The 20438-nt window shown below is 34.0% G+C and overlaps 1 protein-coding gene across 1 annotated transcript in view; it reads left to right on the forward strand.

The window, feature by feature from the left end:
• LOC132715397 (5-oxoprolinase-like) overlaps positions 1 to 5480 on the forward strand; it is a gene marked incomplete at its 5' end in the record, with an annotated part of 254579 nt that extends 249099 nt beyond the window's left edge. Inside the window, one exon of the mRNA XM_060698394.1 lies at positions 3338 to 5480. Coding sequence (XP_060554377.1) covers positions 3338 to 3508 — 171 coding nt within the window. The remainder of the gene's footprint in view (positions 1 to 3337) is intronic.
• Between the last annotated feature and the right edge of the window lie 14958 nt (positions 5481 to 20438).

Raw genomic sequence — 20438 nt, forward strand, 5'->3', positions numbered from 1 at the left:
AAATTGTAAAAAAAACCTTGTTAACACTCTAGAGGTTACTGTTTTGATCCAAATTTCTTGAAAATTGGTTAAAAATGTTGTTATGGTGATTTCTAGGTCAAGTTATTATATGGGACATCTGGGGTCAAAAACTAGGTCACACATCAAATATGGAAAAACCTTGTTAACATTCTATAGGCTACTGTTTGATCCAAATTTCCTGAAAATTGGTGTTAAAAGGTTGTTTTGGTGATTTCTATGTCAATTTATAATATGGGTCATCTGGGGTCAAAAATTAGATCGCACAGCCCAAATATGTAAAGAGTTACACTTCAGAGGCTACTGTTTTGATTCGAATATCTTGGAATTTGGTCAGACTTAGATTGTCCTGATGATTTCTAGGTCAGCTTCAAATATGTGTCACCTGGGGTCTTAAACAAGGTAACACAGCCAAACTATGGAAAACCACTGTTAACACTCTAGAGGCTGCTGTTTTGATTCAAACATTCTGAAAGTCAAAAAGGTTGTTTTGGAGATTTCTAGGTCAAGTTCAAATATGGGTTGTCTGTGGTCAAAAACTAGGTTACACAGCACAAATAAAATGGTATTAAGCCTGCATAATCAGGTGAGCAATATATAAGACAATTGTGGCCCTCTGGTGTTTTTAGCCCACCTGTCACAAAGTGACAGGGTGAGCTTTTGTGATCGCTTTTCGTCCGGCGTCCGTCAGACCATCGTCCGTCTGTCGTACGTCCGTCCGTAAACTTTTACTTTAAATGACATCTCCTCATAAACCACTAAGCCAATTTCATCCAAACTTCACAGGAATGTTCCTTTGGTGGTCACCTTTAAAAGTTGTTCAAAGAATTTAATTCCATGCAGAACTCTGGTTGCCATAGCAACCAAAAGAAAAAACTTTAAATATCTTCTTTTAAAAAACCCAAAGAGGTAGAGCTTAGATATTTGGTATGAAACATCTTCTAGTGAGTGTCTACCAAGTATGTTCAAATAAAAGCCCTGGGGTCAAAATTGGCCCCGCCCCAGGGGGTCATTGATTTTCCCTATATGCATGTAGTAAAAACTTAAAAAATCTTCTTTTAAAGAACCCAAAGAGCTAGAGCTAAGATATTTAGCATGAAACATCTTCTAATGAGTGTCTACCAAGTTTGTTTAAATAAAAGCCCCGGGGTCAAAATTGGCCCGGCCCCAGGGTGTCATTGATTTTCCCTATATGCATATAGTAAAAACTTTAAAAAATCTTCTTTTAAAGAACTCAAAGAGCTAGAGCTAAGATATTTAGCATGGAACATGTTCTAATGGGTGTCTACCAAGTTTGTTCAAATAAAAGCCCTGGGGTCAAAATTGGCCCCGCCCCAGGGGTCATTAATTTTTCTTATATGTGTATAGCAAAAACTTAAAAATCTTCTTTGAAAAAACCCAAATAGCTAAAGTTTAGATATTAAGCATGAAACATCATCTAGTGAGTGTCTACAAAGTTTGTTCAAATAAAAGCCCTGGGGTCAAAATTGGCCCCGCCCTGGGGGTCGTGATTTTCCTTATGTGTATAGAAAAAACTTAAAAATCTTCTTTTAAAAAACCCAAATAGCTAGAGTTAAGATATTAAGCATGAAACATTTTCTAGTAAGTGTCTACAAAGTTTGTTCAAATAAAAGCCCTGGGGTCAAAACTGGCCCCGCCCCAGGGGTGTCATTGTTTTTATAGTAAAAACTTAAAAAGACTTCTTTTAAAAACCTGTTGAGCTAGAGCAGAGATCTTTAGCATGAAACATTTTCTTGTGGGTGTCTACCAAGTTTGTTCAAATAAAAGCCCTGGGGTCAAAATTGGCCCCGCCCTGGGGGTCATCGATTTTCCTTATGTGTATAGCAAAAACTTAAAAATCTTCTTTGAAAAAACCCAAATAGCTAGAGTTTAGATATTAAGCATGAAACATTTTCTAGTAAGTGTCTACAAAGTTTGTTCAAATAAAAGCCCTGGGGTCAAAACTTGCCTCGCCCCAGGGGTGTCATTGTTTTTAACTATATGTGTATAGTAAAAACTTAAAAAGTCTTCTTTTAAAAAACCCAGTGAGCTAGAGCATAGATGTTTAGCATTAAACATCTTCTTATGGGTGTCTACCAAGTTTGTTGAAATAAAAGCCCTTGGGTTAAAATTGGCCCTGCCGTGGGTGGGGGGGCTATGTACAAGTGAGCGATCTCAGGGCCACCATGGCCCTCTTGTTTTAAACTCGGAGTGAGCTTAAGGATTTTTGAATGTCCGTTGTCTGTCCACATTACATTCTTTAACACTCTGGTGGTCACTTTTTGCCGAAGTTGTTATCAAACTTTGCCAAGATGTTTGTCTAAGCAAGTTCTGAAACAAGTTCGAATATGGGTCATTTTGGAAGAAAAATAGGTCACAGGAGCTAAAAATAGAAAAATCGTGTTAACACTCTAGTGGCTAATGTTTTAATCCAAAGATCCTTGAAATTGGTCAAAAAGGTCGTTTTGATGATTTCTAGCTCAAATTTGAAGGTAAAAAAAAAAGGTTACATAGCCCAAAAATGGCAAACCTTGTTTACACTCGAGGGGCTACTTATTTTGTCCAAATATCCTGGAAATGTTATGACGATTTTTAGCTCATGTTTGAATACGGTTCAAGTAACCTGGGGTTAAAAGCCAGGTCAACCTTATTTAACTATATGTATTGGAAACATTTGATCATTCATTATATCAGTCAAATGTAATTTTCACTAATAATCATATGCATATTGCTTGCAATAATAACTAATTGCATATGTTTCATTTATTCTCAAAGTTGAAAATTCTAGGTGGCGACTTATAGTCACTAAAATATTTTACTAGGAAATGCCATTAACAATCATGATAATGATTTATTTAAAAGTCTTATTTAAAAGTAACCATATTAAACTGTTTACATTTAACTTTTACAGGACCTCCAACATAAATTTATGCTATTATGTAGTGCATATTGTCAGAATTTGTATTATTACACTATAATCTCTTTTAATAAAGTAACAAAAATGTTTACTTTTAGCAGCTAAAAAGCAAGTGTCTGTTCCTTTGTAAGAATTCATGCATAACATTATTTGTCAGTAAATCACCTATTTTGTTGACTGCTTAGAAATGTGTAGCAAGTTTAAATGAATGAACATAAACGCTGGGCACCATGGGAAAGTTTACCTTCTACAGGCAACGTGACTCTCTTCGTCAATACAGTGTATAAATACATTCATTGTCATTTAATTGAACAAATACATTAATAAATGTCTTACAGTTAAGATTTTTACAATAATAGAAGGGAAATAGATTGATTTGTCATATAAACATTGAATTTACAGGATGTATTTTTATTGCAAACTCCTGGTGGGGGTGGATATGGTTATAAAGATAAACAAGCTGAGGATGAGCCAGACAGAAAGAGACCGAGGTTAGATACAGGAAAGTCTACATTGACTATGGTGGGAACTGGCAGTGTGTTTGACTACAAGAGGTCCCAGGAATCTGTTTAAAAGAAGTTCTATTAAATAATTAATAATGTGAAAAATAGGTTATGGTGTTGATTGTATTCATTTATATGTACTTGTGATTGTATTCATTTATATGTACTTGTGATTGTATTCATTTATATGTACTTGTGATTGTATTCATTTATATGTACTTGTGATTGTATTCATTTATATGTACTTGTGATTGTATTCATTTATATGTACTATTTGGAGAGATAACCTGGACACATAAGTAATGGTGATGTAATGATTTGATTTTATCCCCATGCCAGAGGTGAAGGGAATATTAGAAATGGTCTCCCTCCATGCTTTTGTCACAGTTTTGTCAAGAGCATAACTCCAAAAGTAGTAAGTGATCTTTTTCAGGATCCATACACTAATAGGGAACAATAGCTTGCAAGAATTTCCTACTATACTTGAACAGAACAGAACGCATAAGTACATGTGGGAGGGGACTTCAATATGCAACCAGACATTGACCTTGTACAGTGGACAGCCCAAGGTGATATTGAAGTCAACCCAACAATTATTAAGATGTGGATAGGGATCATTTAGTCATCATTTATTGAGGGGTTGTAACAAAAATGGTCATTATCATGACTATTTATTCAGACAAAGAATGAGTACCAAGTCTAGATGTGCATTTTTATGCCCCCACAATGTGGGAGCATATAGCGTTGCACTTGTCCGTCCGTCAGTCCGTCCGTACGTCCCGAAATCTTGTGAACGCAACTCCTCTTAAACCGGATGGCAGATTTTGCTTAAACTTACAGGGATGAACAAACTTAATGTGTAGATGGCAGTAAAGGAAGGAATTTTTGCTTCGACCAAATTTAACAGAATTATGGCCCTTTGTTGATTTTTTCACTATATACTATGTAGAAATTTTGTGAACGCAACTCCTCTTAAACCGGATGGCAGATTTTGCTTAAACTTCCAGGGATTAACAACCTTAATGTGTAGATGGTAGTAAAGGAAGGAATTTTTGCTGCGACCAAATTTAACAGAATTATGGCCCTTTGTTGATTTTTAGTTTTCAACTTGTGGCACATGTAGTTCAAAAAATATTTGACCTAGAGTCATAAGATGGACAGAACAGTGGCGTGTGGAGGCATCCGTGTCCTATGGACACATTTCTAGTTCCATTTAAAAATTATCGTTAGATATGTGGCCCTGTCTTGACTACTTCTATTTAATGATAACTGAAGCAATTTGAGTGAAACATTAAATGATTAATTGGTAGCTCAAGTATTTGTGCATTTTTAACGGGTTTTCAGGTTGAATGAATTTTGGCTGAGTTATTGCCCTTGAATAATAAATGTGTTTTGGCCTGTTAATGATTATTGTGTCTCCTGCTACACAGAAGCTGCAACATGTTACAAAGTATCAGCGACATACAGCGAACAAACTGTCCAGTCACTTCTCTATACCAGTGCTTAATTGACTATCATTAGGCGACAAATGTGAATATGTGACATCACTGATCGCCCTTGTTAGGTTATCAAATAAAAAAATCAAACATATGTACTCTACTTTACCATATCTATATGGATTTTTAAGGAAAACTGTACTCGTCATGACCATATGGCATTTTAAGGAGTTCATCTTTCCAAGTAAAATTTGCCATCGGGCCTATGTTGCAACGGTCCATATACTGAGAAACTATCAAAGTTATTCGCTTCAAACTTGGAATACATCTTGGACATTCCATTTTTAGCTCAAGTTTTTAACTCACATGACCACAACATGCTCATGGTAAGCTATTGTGATTCCCCGTCTGTCATCGTGTGTCGTTAATAATGTCTTTAAACAACATCTCCAATGACTGCACAGTAACCAAACTTTACATGAATAATTATTTATTTATTAATTTATTATTATTAATTGAGTTCAAAATGCAAACTTTAAAACTCTTTTTGTCTGAAAGTACAAGGCCCAGAGCTTTGATATACATATAGATAAAATAAAAATGTTTTCAATGCTTTCTTAGCATCAGCCAAAACTTTGAAGTCGTGAAAAAATTAATTTATATCATATTACGGACCTTAAGCATTATCCCATTATCCATACAATCTGGCAGTTAATTAATGACATTTATCAAAAGCGGGAAACAAAGTCAACATGTTAATAACATGTATTATATGGCCACAAATTGTGTGGTAACTAACAATTTTTACTGAATAAGTATTGGTTAATAAACGAACAATATGATTGAATAAATATGCAAACGTTTCTTATATAATTAAAAATGAAAAGACTGAAATAAATATGATGTACTTATATATAAATAACTTGTTAAACAAACTTTATGACTGAGCATTAAGCTGTGGTTTTAACAATTGGATAAGATGCCTTTCATTATCGTCTCTAAAATAGTCACTATTGCTTAGTAAATTGTAGAGAGGGAAAATGCTAAATTTTCTGCCTGAACATTTATATGTTTATTGACTTATTCTGTGTTTGTTTGTTGCCTATGTAAACTAAAGTCATACGTTTACATTAATCCCCATCCGCGTAGCGGAAAGGAGATTTTAGCAATGGCCTTCTGTCATTCCGTCAGTCTGTCCGCTCTCACGGGACAGTAATTATGTGGCTAGAGGGACAATAGGTAACTAGCTGTTCTTTCTCTTTGATGTCATCCATTCCGTAATGCTTTTATGTGCCTATTTTCTTTTGTGTGGCTAAAAAGAAAAATAGAGTAGCCACATTATTACTGTCCCGTTAAATAATCTGTCTGCCAGTCTGTCCGTAACATTTTCATGTTCGCTCCATAACTTTTAAAACGCTGAAAATTTCTTAAAATAACTTGGCACAAGTGATCACCATAATGAGACGATGTGCAGAGCTTAATAATTGGGTTGCTACCTGGTCACACTTAAGGTAGACCATGGGTAATGCATTACCTCCACTTTGAAGAGTATTCAAATAGGCTAGAATCCCTTGTAAACTACATTGAAATTGAGGGGCGTGGGTTCAAACCCCAGAAATGGCAACTTTTTTTTCTTTCCTTTTTTTCTTTTTAACATTATTTATGTATCTCTCTGATCCCTTATGGAAGAAAAAAAGTTTGATTTAAATTATATAATTATTTTAGGTATTTTTTTTTGCTAAATAATGCCAAAATTTATAGCAAATATGATACCAGATATTTTCAAAGTTCGATAAAATAAAAACTACACGGTAAAAGTATTTTATATTTCGCATGATCAACTAATATACCTTTGAGAAAATTTAGGCAAACTTTGAAAACAGACCCTCATTTCGATGAATTTTAGGGATATTTTGAATAAGGCATTTTAGATAGGGAAATGGTAAAATTAGTGTTAAAAGTGGGTGGGGTAGGGTAACTTTTTTATACATATTAAGAACATTTTGTTTAGAAACAAACATTTTGCTTGTGTAATGTGTTACCTGAATGTTATTATTTGTTTCTTTACAATGAGCAATAGAAAAACATTTTTTATAATGATGATATTACAGATTATTTACAGATTCCTCATTTCTAAAAATAAGCCCTTCTAATGGCAAAGTCTTAGTTTAGAAATATATCTATAACTCATAAACCACACGGTAAATTTTATTTAAATTTTGCACACAGGTGACCTTGAAGACATATAACTGTCCTATGCTGTCAATTTTACAGTTCCTTATGGTGTCCATTACCCATGGTCTATTTTGGGTATTAAGATATAAGATCTATATTTTGCATGAAACATCGTCAAGTCAGTGTCTACCAAGTTTGTTCAAATAAAATCCCTGGGGTCAAAACTGGCCCTGCCCCGGGGTTATTGATTTTCCCTATATGCATATAGTAAAAACTTAAGAAATCTTCTTTTAAAGAACTCAAAGAGCTAGAGCTAAGATATTTAGCATGAAACATGTTCTAATGGGTGTCTACCAAGTTTGTTCAAATAAAAGCCCTGGGGTCAAAATTGGCCCGCCCTTGGGGGGGGGGTCATATATATTCCTTATATGTATATAGTAAAACTTTAAAAATCTTCTTTTAAAAATCCTAAAGAGCTAGAGCTAAGATATTAAGCATGAAACATCTTCTAATGTGTGTCTACTAGGTTTGTTCACATAAAATCCCTGGGGTTAAAATTGATTTTCCTTGTATGTGTATAGTAAAAAAAACTTAGAAAAGCCTTCTCTTAAATGACCTCAAGAGCTAGAGTTTAGATACTAAGCATGAAATATCTTCTTGTGAGTGTCTACCAAGTTTGTTTAAATAAAAGCCCTAGGGTCAAAATTGGGATGTAATTCATTGTTTTTCCCTATATGTGTAAAGTTAAAACTTTATCTTCTAATGGGTGTTTAAATAAAAGCCCCTGGGTTAAAACTGGCCCGCCCCAGCAGCCTATATACAGGTGAGCGATTTCAGGGCCATCATAGCCCTCTTGTTTAAAATATCTTGGCACAACTGATCACCATTATGAGATGATAGCAGAGGGCAATAATTGGGTTGCTACCCAAAAGGTCAAGGTCACATTTTAAGGTCAAATGTTAAAATTCTACATTTTGTGTCTGCTTAATAACTTTTAAACCGCTGAAAACTTTTATGATTTACTAGACAACAGTGTTCACCTTTATGAGACGATGTGCAGAGCGCAATAATTGGGTTGCTACCCCAAAGGTCAAGGTCACACTTAAATGTCAAATGTTAGAAAGTCTACATTTCGTATTTGTCCATAACATTTAAACCTCTGCAATGTTTTAAGATAACTTGGCAGAAATGATCACCATAATGACACTATTGGAAGAGCACAATAATCAAGTCACCTTGAAGGTCAAGGTCACACTCAAAGGTCCAGTGTAAAAGCATCTAGTTTTCATGTCCGCTCTATAACTTACTGACAATTCAAAGGTTTTTAAATTACTTGGCACAAATGATCCACACCATGACACACTCTGCAGAGCTCAACATCCAGGTTGCTACCCCAAGGTGAAGGTTATATGTTCTCCATAACCTTTTAACTTGTGGAAGGTTTTAAATAACTTGGCACAAATAAACACCATCGTGAGACTATGTGCTAATGGTATGCATGGTACAACATCAAGGTCATGGTTGGCAAAAGGTCAAGAAGTACAAATTCATGTTCACTGCGGAAGGGGTTAGCTGTCATTCAGACTGCGTTTTTGTTTGGCCAATATAAAATTGCTTTAAGTTGTCACAAAAGTTGTGTTTTGAAACACAATTCATACTTTGTTTAATTTTAAATGTCTTACTGTTACAATATTGAATTTCATTTCCTCCAATTTAAGGACATGTCTGACAACTACTCCTGTTGCATTTAGAAACTGTCGCTATAGTAATATTATTTTTCATGTCGAACTTAGAAGAGGTTAAGATGTGTTTAAGATTTTTTTGCCTGCCTTTTACTGTTTATAATACGCTTCTTTTGTAAAACACTGTTCATCCTTTCACTTTTTCGTAACACATTCTCACAAGATCAGGAACTCTACCAAGATTGTTCAAATTATAGCCCTAGGTTCAAAATTGGCCTTGCCCCGGGGGTCATAGGTTTTCCTTATACGAGTATGTATGAAGTAAAATCTTCTTGTCTGAAAGTACAATGCATAGGGCTTAGATATTTGGTATATAGTATCTATGGGTCCTCTATGAAAGTTGTGGCCCTAGTGTCAAAATAGGCCCTGCACAGGGGTAATAGGTTTTAAGTAAAAACTTAAAAATCTTCTCTGAATTGACAGAGGCTAGAGGTTAGATATTTAGCATGAAGCATTGTGTGATAGAACTCTACCAAGATTGTTCCAATATAGCCCTGGGGTCAAAATTGGCCCCGCCCCGGGGATCATAGGTTTTTCTTATATATGCATATGTTTTGCTTATCTATTTATTTCCGTTCTTTATTAAGAATATTTGTTTGCTAATTAGTTCAGTCAGTCCTGCTAATTACATTTGCAGATTTTTTATTTCGCTTTTTATTTTACTATCAAGAAGCATGTCCACAGACCGGTCTTGTTAAACCCTGTGTTTTTGTCCAAAAGTCACATGGTTTGTAAGTAGAGTATGTGAGCACTTTGATTGTTAAAAAAAATATTTGAAAAATATGCATTTTGTACTGCAGCACAAGCGACATCGAGGACTTTTATGCAATATATAGGGTTTATTTGCTATATATATCAGCAATATGATATTCTAGAAATTTAAATGTTTCACAATGTATAAACCTTGCATATACTGTAATTCTTACATGATGTAATGTGTAATATTTTATGAATATTCAATAAACAGACGTTTTCAAATTCAATAAAGTTGTTAAATGACTATGTTTCTTTCTCCAAAGATATTCTGTTGTAACTTGGACATAATACATTATCATAGCATATGGATGGTTTGGGATTCTTTATATTGGGCGGGTGTCATTTGTGCCATACTGTTAAAATGAAGGAGCACCTGATGTATTATACATATGTAACGTTTATTGGTCATATTAGAGAACTCGTACATTACCTGATTGTAACTAGACATAACCAGGGCTGATCATCCAATAATAGCCGCTAAATAATTTGCAAGACTTCAGATTGACCACGGATTTATATTAAACTCCGTGAGATTGACGCTTGAAAACACAACACTTTCCAATATGTAGATCTAAAGTTTTAATTTTGACTATTCTTATTTCAAAAGATTTTATGATACCTACCCGACCATATTCTAAGCTTTTTTTTCAATGCATAAACCATATTGAAACAGATTATATTCTATTTAAAGGGAGACACAGGCAAAATTTTCATTTCTTAGTTTTGAATTTTTCATTCATTACTCTGTAAATGCCCTCAAAATGAATACTTTAGACAGTCAAAGGAACACTTTTCTCCATATAAAGAATAAAATGGTGGTTTCCTAACTTGACCCGCGTGGGTCAGGTTAGAGCGCTAGCATTTCACAATAGTTGTCAAAGTGAATTCTGGGAACGTTAAAGAACATGTCAAATAAATGACTTAGGCTTGTTTCAATCATACAATATCCCCAATATCTGTTATTGTAACTTCAAGGGTTTGTTCAAGTCAACTCAACTGACTTGTTTAAAAACTTTTTGGTGATTCTATTGGCGTCTAAATTTTGTTGATTATATATAGATATATTTACGCTTCAAACCCAAAATATATAGAATTTAAACAGAAATTCAAGCTGAAACTTCCAGAAAAGTCATTTTAGCGTGATTTTGAGTACATAAGATCATTTTAATATTTTTGTCATTATTTTGCCTGAATATCGCTTTAAAGTTGAACTTAAGTAGTCGTCCACATCACTGATAATATGCATGATATGGTAATCAAATTTATAAAACTGAATAAATGGTCATAAAGTCTTTTAGAATATCGTTCATTTAATCAGTTTCAGTTTTTATTAAACCAAGGCATATAATATGCAACTGGTTATAACAAACAAACAGAAAAATCACTAGACCGCCTCCGTGGTCGAGGGGCTAGAGTCGATGACTTTTAATCCAGTTACCTCTGGCGTGGGTTCGATCCCCGGGAGATGCTTTGGTAGTTAAGGTAGTCTAGTACTGGTGTAACTCTCCATGAACGATGGATAGGAAACTACCCGCCTATATGACTGAAATACTGTTTAAAAAAGGCGTAAAATGAAACAAACAAACAAAAATCACTAATATCACAATATAAGAATACAATTATGACTAGCTAAATAAGCAAAAATCAAATTGTTCAATTCAAGTACTGAATTCAATACAACATGTATTTTACATTGTAACAAATGGGTACGGAGAATGAGAAGTATTAATTATCTAAATTTTAACATTATGTTTTTACAAAATAAAGATAATTTTAGTAGAATATTTATTATCACAACTATTCATTAATCTGTCAAGTTTAAAAATATTGGGCCAGGGATGAATATAAAACCTGGGAAGAAGAGATTTATTTCTTATGTCATTAAAGTATGAACATTTAAATAAGTAGTGAAATTCATCACCAATAGCTTGATACGACATAAGGAACAGAGCCTATTATTATGATCAATTGCCAAATGTCTGCCTTTTTTTCAATTGGTAATAGGTGATTTATTGTTCTAAATTTACATAAATATTTGCCTATGTCAAAAGGAAGTACATCTAGATATTTTTCAAAACAATGAGTAAATGATCAATATTTATTTCACATTGGTCGTCAGAAGATTGAGTGTACACAGAAACTCAAAAAATAAGCATTTTCTGACGTATATATTCAGAAAAGAGATACTGCAGAGAAAGAGTTCCTAAATGATGCTTAAAATAATTATTTCTCATTTGATTTCTTTGCAAATAGTCCTAAAACTTGCCTCTATTTACTGTTTCCACATTCCGAAAAAATATTTTAATATTTCCTAAGGAATGAGACGAATTATTTTAAATATCGTATCCCTGTACAATATTTTCCGCATTTTTTTATTCTTTGCAATGGTTTTTGGCCTGTAATTTTGTTTACTGTTTGAATTGACACAAAATTGGTTTTAAAATATGCGTATGAATACCCGCTAAAGGTATTATTAAAATCCAACAAGAAATGCGAATGGTATATTCATTAAACCTAATCCCTGCCAGAAGTTACAGTCTTGCATAGCAGATTGGCGTTTCCGTGAGTTTACCCATTCCGGAAATTTCATCTGGCATGGGGGGGGGGGGGTGCCAGATGAGTCGCGTGCCAAACAACAACGTCATTTAAGCGCAATTTATGAATGAACCGCGTTTAAAATGACGTCGTTTTAGAAGGGAAATACTGTATCAATCTCCTACGCAGTGATCTCCCCTTATCAGCCAGATGAGTCGCGTGCCAAACAACAACGTCATTTAAGCGCACTTTATGAATGAACCGCGTTAAAATGACGTCGTTTTAGAAGGGAAATACTGTATCAATCTCCTACGCAGTGATCTCCCCTTATCAGTACAATTCTGCCAAGGGAGGTAATCAGTGTGAGGAGATTGGGGAAATATGTGCTTAGGATGACGTCATTTCGCCGTTGTTATTTAAGTTGTAACTTCTTACGCTATTGTAAGAAAATAGTTATGGATGAAATCACTTTAATTTCCCTGAACATAGATCTATATCATATTGAGGTAAACCATTTTAAATATTAAATAATATGGCAGAATATGCAAGAAAAAATATCTGACATATGTTTGCGGTTCGGACCGGAATATCCGTCCCGAGGGGACCCGCCCATTGGGCGGTAACGAAGCTTGCCTAAAATGTTCCGTACTTATTTTCAGCGCGTCACATTTTAGTGGTTATGTCACGTGTATAATGATTACGTCGAATGTCTAAATATAGAACGTCAAATTGTGATTTTATTGCATAATAACACACACAGGCACGTGTATCTACGGTGGCATAGAGGTGACATTTGCAGTTTTATTTTATCTCGTGGCCACGACTTATTATCTTGAGGCCTCAAGATATTATCTCGTGGCCACGACTTAATATCTCGTGGCCACGACTTATTATCTCGTGGCCACGACTAATTATCTCGTGGCCACGAGTTATTATCTCGTGGCCACGACTTATTATCTTGTGGCCACGACTTATTATCTCGTGGCCTCAAGATATTATCTCGTGGCCACGACTTATTATTTTGTGGCCTCAAGATATTATGTCGTGGCCACGACTTATTATCTTGTGGCCTCAAGATATTATCTCGTGGCCACGAGTTATTATCTTGTGGCCACGACTTATTATTTCGTGACCACGACTTATTATCTTGTGGCCACGACTTATTACAGCCAATTAAAATGGTCGTTTCATCTTGAATAAAAGTTAATATCACAACGACCGTATATTACACTGGCCAACGTGTCACAAGAGCGGCGGGTCAAACGCTGCAGCGATGAATAAGGGGGGCGTTTTATAGTTATTAGTGTACCCCTTTCTTCTGTTTTGTATGGTCAGGTGTTTCTTTCTTTCATCTTCTTAGATATACTTTGCTTAAATTTGATATTAGAAAATATTGATAATTGTTACACTGTCTCTTTGTAAACATAAAATAAACATGTTTGACTTCACATTAGATAAACCGTGCTCATCCTTGAATATTAAAATCACAGAAATCTATTTAAATCTATGATATTCTAACTTAATGCGTCTAACTTGAATAAAGAAATCAATAAATTATGTACAGGAAGCTGCATTCCCTATAACAGGTCAAGTAATCTTTACTTAAAAAACTGACAATACATATATTCATGGTGAACACCTATATTGTGTAGAATTTTAAACATAACATATCAACTATCTGTGAAGTCAAAACATGTTTATTTTATGTTTACATGTACAAAGGGACTATGTAACAATTAGCAATATTCTTCGTTTGACCCGCCGCTCTTGTGAAAGCTGTGGCCAGTGTGATATGAGGTCTTAGTGATATTAACTTTTGTTCAAGATGAAACGACCATTTTCATTGGCTAAAATAAGTCGTGGCCACAAGATAATAACTCGTGGCCACGAGATAATAAGTCGTGGCCTCAATATAGTAAGTTGTGGCCTCAATATAATAAGTCGTGGCCACAAGATAATAACTCGTTGCCACAAGATAATAAGTCGTGGCCACGAGATAATAAGTCGTGGCCACGAGATAATATCTTGAGGCCATGAGATAATAAGTCGTGGCCTCAAGATAATATGTCGTGGCCACAAGATAATATGTCGTGGCCACAAGTTAATAACTCGTGGCCACGAGATAATATCTTGAGGTCACAAGATAATAAGTCGTGGCCACGAGATAAAATAAAAGTGCAAATGTCACCTTTATGCCACCGTAAGTATCGGACCTGGGAAGAAAAAATATGACCAGATTGATAAAAAAAAACCTGTGTTCATCTTAAAAGTGTCAAAAAAAAAACAAAAAAAATGTAAATAATGACCCCCTTTAAAAATATACTGTAAGTTAAGAGAAGGCCAGAAACTCCAGATTCGAGCCTACGGCTTCTTCCTGCATTGGCAACATGAGAACGAATTATGAATAAAAAAAGCTATTATGGATTAGATAGTTCAATGTTTCTCGGTGTGATATAAATACAAAGAGATAATAGCTAGTCTTTCACGGAATCGTCACTTAATGAAAGGGCTGCAAGCTCTGTGGTATTTTCTGATCTTTACAATCTAAATCATACTGACTATCTGTATTCATTTCCTGTAAAATTTATTTTTATATACTATAATTCATCTTACGCTGCGACTGCGTTTTGATTTTTTAATAAACAGTTTGAGATTGATACATATGGAATTTTGCATGACTAGAGTTGTATTATGCGCTAAATTATAGGTTCTACTGAAGGTGGATTGAATTTCAACACAATGTTCCGTTTTATTATTTATTGTTTCTTTCTCAGTGGGATACCACAATCATTTATTATATATCAAAAATACAGAGGTTATCCTGACGTTAACAAATACAAAAAGCAGTAACAAATATTTCTAGTGGAAAGCCACAATGTTATCACTCGGAAATCCAAAATCTAACTGTTCGATTTCTCTATCTTTCCAATATTTCTAAAAATGGTTTCGTTTTAAACTGACCAATAAAATTTTAACATCTTTGTTTCTTAAATAACAAAATAACCAATCAGGTTTCAATACAAAATAATGTAACATAGCAACATATAATTTATAACAACAATCATCACCTGGACATTTTATCAGTAATAAGGTTTAACAACTTATTTGATATGCTCCTTTGAAATTGGTCAATTTAGTTTATACAGCGACCACGCGTCGTTACTTTTTACATTAAATGCATGTAATCCCGTTGGTCCGAGCGAGCTGTTTGATGATAGCTCACATACATATCACAAATGGAAACCGGAGTTAAACGATCAATTTGAACGGGGCATTATCGGCCGGTTAACAGATTTTAATACCATTATTAACGATGCAGTTTCGTTGTCACATGACTGTATTGAAAATATGATTTGTAATTTTTCAAACATTATTTGTGATGTGGCTGATCCTTTGTTCAAGCATACTTATAACAACAAGCATAAGTTGAATATAGATAATAAGTGGTTTAATGCTGAATGTGTTAATGCGAAGCATTTATATAAACAAGCGCTTTATCATTTTAACTGTAATAAATCATACGAAAATCGAATAACTTTTTGCGACCCTAAAAAAACATATAAATATATTGTTCGCAAAACTAAGCGTGCCTTTATTTGGAAACAGTCACAGGAATTGATTAATATACGTAAATCAAAACCTAGAGATTTTTGGAAACACTTTAAAAAGAACAAGGTTAGCTTTTAAAAAAGCTAGTAGCGACTCGCTTCGTAATTTTTTTCAAGGGGTGTGTTTAAATGTAAAAATGACAGTTCTGTTAGCTGAAGAGACTTCAGCGAACATCAAAATAAAAGTGGAGTCAACACTGGCCCGGTGCCCGATGGCCAGTGTATATAAGTTCAGGCCAGTGTAAATTTAAGAAAATTTTGTTAATTAGTTAGTAGAATAAATTCAAAACTGGAATTCGGACCAGTAAATTCAAAATCTTAAACTCATTGACTGAAAGTGACATATAAAGTTCTCTCAGTTCAACCAAGATGAGTATGAGTATATATGAAGGTGCATGTAAACAGATAGAATGAAGAACCTATGTCTATGCACATTTACTATATGGCCTGTTGACCTTGACCACAAAATGTTAGATAGGTAGATTTCATAAAGATGTCTCTTTATACAAACTTAAGTTGTAATACATGTATGTTATTTAGTATTGGAATGAGAGGCACAAGTCATAAAGTAAACACAAGTTGTCAATCAATTCAGCCAGAAAAGCCGGGATCCTATTAAAAAATATAGGGATCCCGGAAATTGACCAGTCTAAGAAGATGTTTTTCAGATAAGCCGGGATCCTATTAAAACATATAGGGATCCCGGGAATTGACCAGTTCAAGAATATAGTTTTCAGAAAAGCCGGGATCGTATTAAAATGTAAATAGATCTCACGGATTGGCCAGTTCAAGTATATAGTTTTCAGAAAAGCTGGGATCGTTTTAAAACATATAGGGATCCCGGGATTTGGCCAATTCAAGAAAATAGTCTTTGATTTTTCCAATTAATTAGGCATATAATTATAAGTATTGTGATTTCCGCATTTTAAGTTTGTTAATAAATAGCTCTAAATATATCTATATTCTAAGTTAAATTAATTTAACGTTCATTATATACAATAAAAAAATTAACGTTTAATGGCCTTTCATTACGACAACAATCAACACAAATATAGTTCATTAGGTTTTTCCTCCATATCTTATACGATCCCGGATCCCGGGCGTCCCGGATCCCGGCTAGTAAATACATACACTAAATACCGGAAAGGATAAAATGACCGGAAAAAAATAAAAAATGCACAGAACCAGATGTACACTTATGTAAATTAACCAAACGAAAACTTACTACAGAGAAAACAGGTGAAATCGCTAAATCAGAAGTCAGTGTAAATATGATTTATTGAAAAGAATTCATAAAGACAAACATTTTAATCATCATTATATCTTTGCGCTCAAAACAATACTTGCTGATTTTTAAAAATGGCGTGAAAATTGAAGGTTTTTTGACGCTATGTAAGATTAAATTTGATTGGCTAAATAATTTTGGATCCTAGCCCTGATAGATAAATTTTGTAGAAAGCTGGAAGCCAAGCTTCGATTAAATTTTTGGATGGCTTCGGAGTTTTTGGTTGTTTCTCAGTAAAATCCTACCGTAATACCGGCTCGCCGTGGCGAGCCGGCATAAGTCAACAGTTGCGGGAGACATTCCGTTAAATGATTTTAAAAACTATTTCTCAGAAATGTTTAACGATATAAGAGGCACATTAATTGATGATGTGGAATCTTTTAACGCAGAAAGTAATTTAAACATTGATAACCCAACATTGGAAGAATTAAATATACCAATATCACAGACTGAAGTTAGGGACGCCATAAAGAACTTAAATAGAAACAAAGCCTCGTGTCCAAGTGATAATCTTTTGAATGAGTATTTTATTGAATCTCTTGACATTCTTGTTGACCATATTACCGATATGTTTAATAAAGTTTTCGATGCCGGACATTTTCCTGAAATTTGGTCTTCATGTTTTATAGTACCTTTACATAAGAAAGGGAATCGTAACGACCCAAACAATTACAGGTACTTTACTAAGTAATTTTGGGAAAATATATACAAGTATTCTGACGGCTAGGGTAGATAAGTGGGCGGAAGATAACAGTTTTTTTTTATCTGATGCACAGTTTGGCTTTCGTAAAGGACGAAGTACAATAGATGCTATTTTTGTTTTACATAATCTTATAAATGATATATTGTCTCGTAATTTAAGATTATACTGTGCCTTTGTAGATCTTAAGAAAGCCTTTGATTCGGTGTATAGAAACGCTTTATGGTGTGTAACACCGCACTTTGGGGTCAAACGCACTTTGGGGTCCGACCCCAATGTGCGTTAAACTTCGCACCGCACTTTGGGGTCCAACGCACTTTGGGGTCAAAATCGAGAAATTGACCCCAAAGTGCGTTAATATGCTACATATCAACGCACTTTGGGTTCAAGAGGTCTAAAGTTTTCATCTGAGTTCTGCTTAAATACTGAGTACTGACTTATTTTCTATCTGCGACATTGGAATATTTGAAGTGGAGTTCAATATGGCGGTCAATACTTTTGATGCTTAAGTGATAAAAGTGTCATTAATTTTACCACTTGAAATATATAAAAAATGTGTTCATATAACAAAATTACGGTGGCATAAAAGTGACATTTGCATTTTTTTTTGTTTTTAGTTTTGTATACATATTTTATATCAGTGTCTATTTTGAAAGGGCTGTTGATTAGTGATCAGTTATTATTCCATGCATATGCACCACTCAACCCCACCCCCTGAGAATTAAGAATTATGAAACTTAGGTCAATTCCTTAGCACATCCAGATAATGTGCAGAACTTATATGCCAGGTGTGCCGGCTCAAGGTCGGGGTCACACCTACAGGTCAAAGGATAAAGACTTGGGTTCCATGTCCGCTCCTTATCTCCGAAACCCCATGAAGGATTTTAAGGCACCTTGTGACAAATGTTAACCACATCGAGACCATGTGCAGAACCTTTCTTTGGGTTACCTCGGACTATATATAAATATATGTATACTAAAAAGTGTTGTTATTTTTTTGATACCTCCAAAAATGAAAATGTTGGTATTTGCAAATGGTGTACTGTAATTTACAGATGGCGAAGTGTTTGAAATATGGTGTTTTACAAATGGTGTAATTATACAAACCTCTACTTTGCAAATGGCGTCATGTTAAAATATGTACGGAAAAAAAAATATGTACAAAAAAACTAAAATAAAATATGTATGCAAACTAAAAAAGAATATGGATGCAAAACTAAAAAAAATATGTATGCAAACTAAAAAAGAATATCACATTGTATGCAAAACTAATGAAAAGTATGTATGCAAAACTAAAGAAAAGTATGTATTCAAAACTAAAAAAATACGAACGACAAACAAACAAAAATATGTACGAAAAACAAAAAATAAGTATCAAAAATAAATACAAATGTCACTTTTATGCCACCGTTCAAAATACTCTAGTACAGAAATTGTGTATTCCTAGAATTAAAAAATGTAAAAGATGCTGCGAAAAATATCCCGTTCTGTCGGTCATTTTCTTGATAACTTTTGGTGCCATATTGAGCCCCATTTTAAATATGTTGAATGAAATAAAAAGAAGTTAATATTTTTTTCCAAAGAACTATAAATATACTCTATTGCAATGTTCTGGTGAAACATCAAGTTTCTCGATCGGACTAAAAATAGTGATTTTTACAAATACATTATTAAGCTTATCAACAAACTTAAGGGTTTTGTAAGCTCCGTAACAACCGTTCTCCAGAGGCTTTTTTATGGGAAATCTTACATACTTCTTTAGAAAGAGCAAACATGAATTTTATAATGTTAAAATAATGGTATCAGAGAAATGTAAGATGCTTGTTACCTGAATAAAGTAGCGATAAATGTGAAATTATTTGTCATAAAAGAAGTCAAAACACTGTGGCATTTGGCTTCCATATAAAATACTAATTCACTATAACTGTACTCATCATTGCCAAAAAGCAACAGATGAAAAACAAATGGTTCAGGTAATTGGCCAATGTGTATTTTTTTGGATAATATAGAAGAACATCAAAATAAAAAAGCTTTTAAGAAAAACAAATAGAAGCATAATGGGCCTTTAAAACGTTATTTTTAACCCTCGGGGGGATCGGTGAGAATTTTACATTATTTTGAAGCTCCGCTCTTAATGTGCGACTACTAAAATAGTTGATATATTTAGTACTGTTTGTACGGACTACTACTTAAAGCCGCATGTACACCTAGTCAAGTTTCTTTTATGTCACGCTAAATAAATGGCTCTTTCAACATATTATCAGGCACATTTTTTACTGAAATGTCTTACTAAGATTTCCCAGAATTTATACCTTTGTCTATGCTAAGACTATCATATTTCTATAAAATGTGTAAATAAAAAACGGGAAAATAATTCATTTAGCTAAAAACAATGGAGTTAATGAAAGGTGTACATTCTTTTAAAATAAATGGAAAATTTGAGAAAAAATATTTTAAGCTAAGTAATTGATACAAATTCTTTTTAAGTGATTTATTTGGTGAAAGTTCTTCACTTACTTATCAAGACCATTTAAATCCCAATTGATTCTACTATAATCAGGGCACATGCTTGTGTCTATTTAATACCTTGGTTTTTTGTTTACCATTGGCTTTGACTACAATATATTATTTAAAACATAATGAACATAAATTTTTCTATGACCCCAAAGTGCGGTCGTTTGCCTGATGTTAAAAAGGGCATATGTACCTGTTTAACGCACTTTGGGGTCGAAATTGGAAATTGGAAAACTAGCTTCGGAATGG

This window comes from Ruditapes philippinarum, unplaced genomic scaffold (assembly GCF_026571515.1).
Source record: "Ruditapes philippinarum isolate M1 unplaced genomic scaffold, ASM2657151v2 ctg66_1_1_1_1, whole genome shotgun sequence".
Taxonomy (NCBI): Eukaryota; Metazoa; Mollusca; class Bivalvia; order Venerida; family Veneridae; genus Ruditapes; species Ruditapes philippinarum.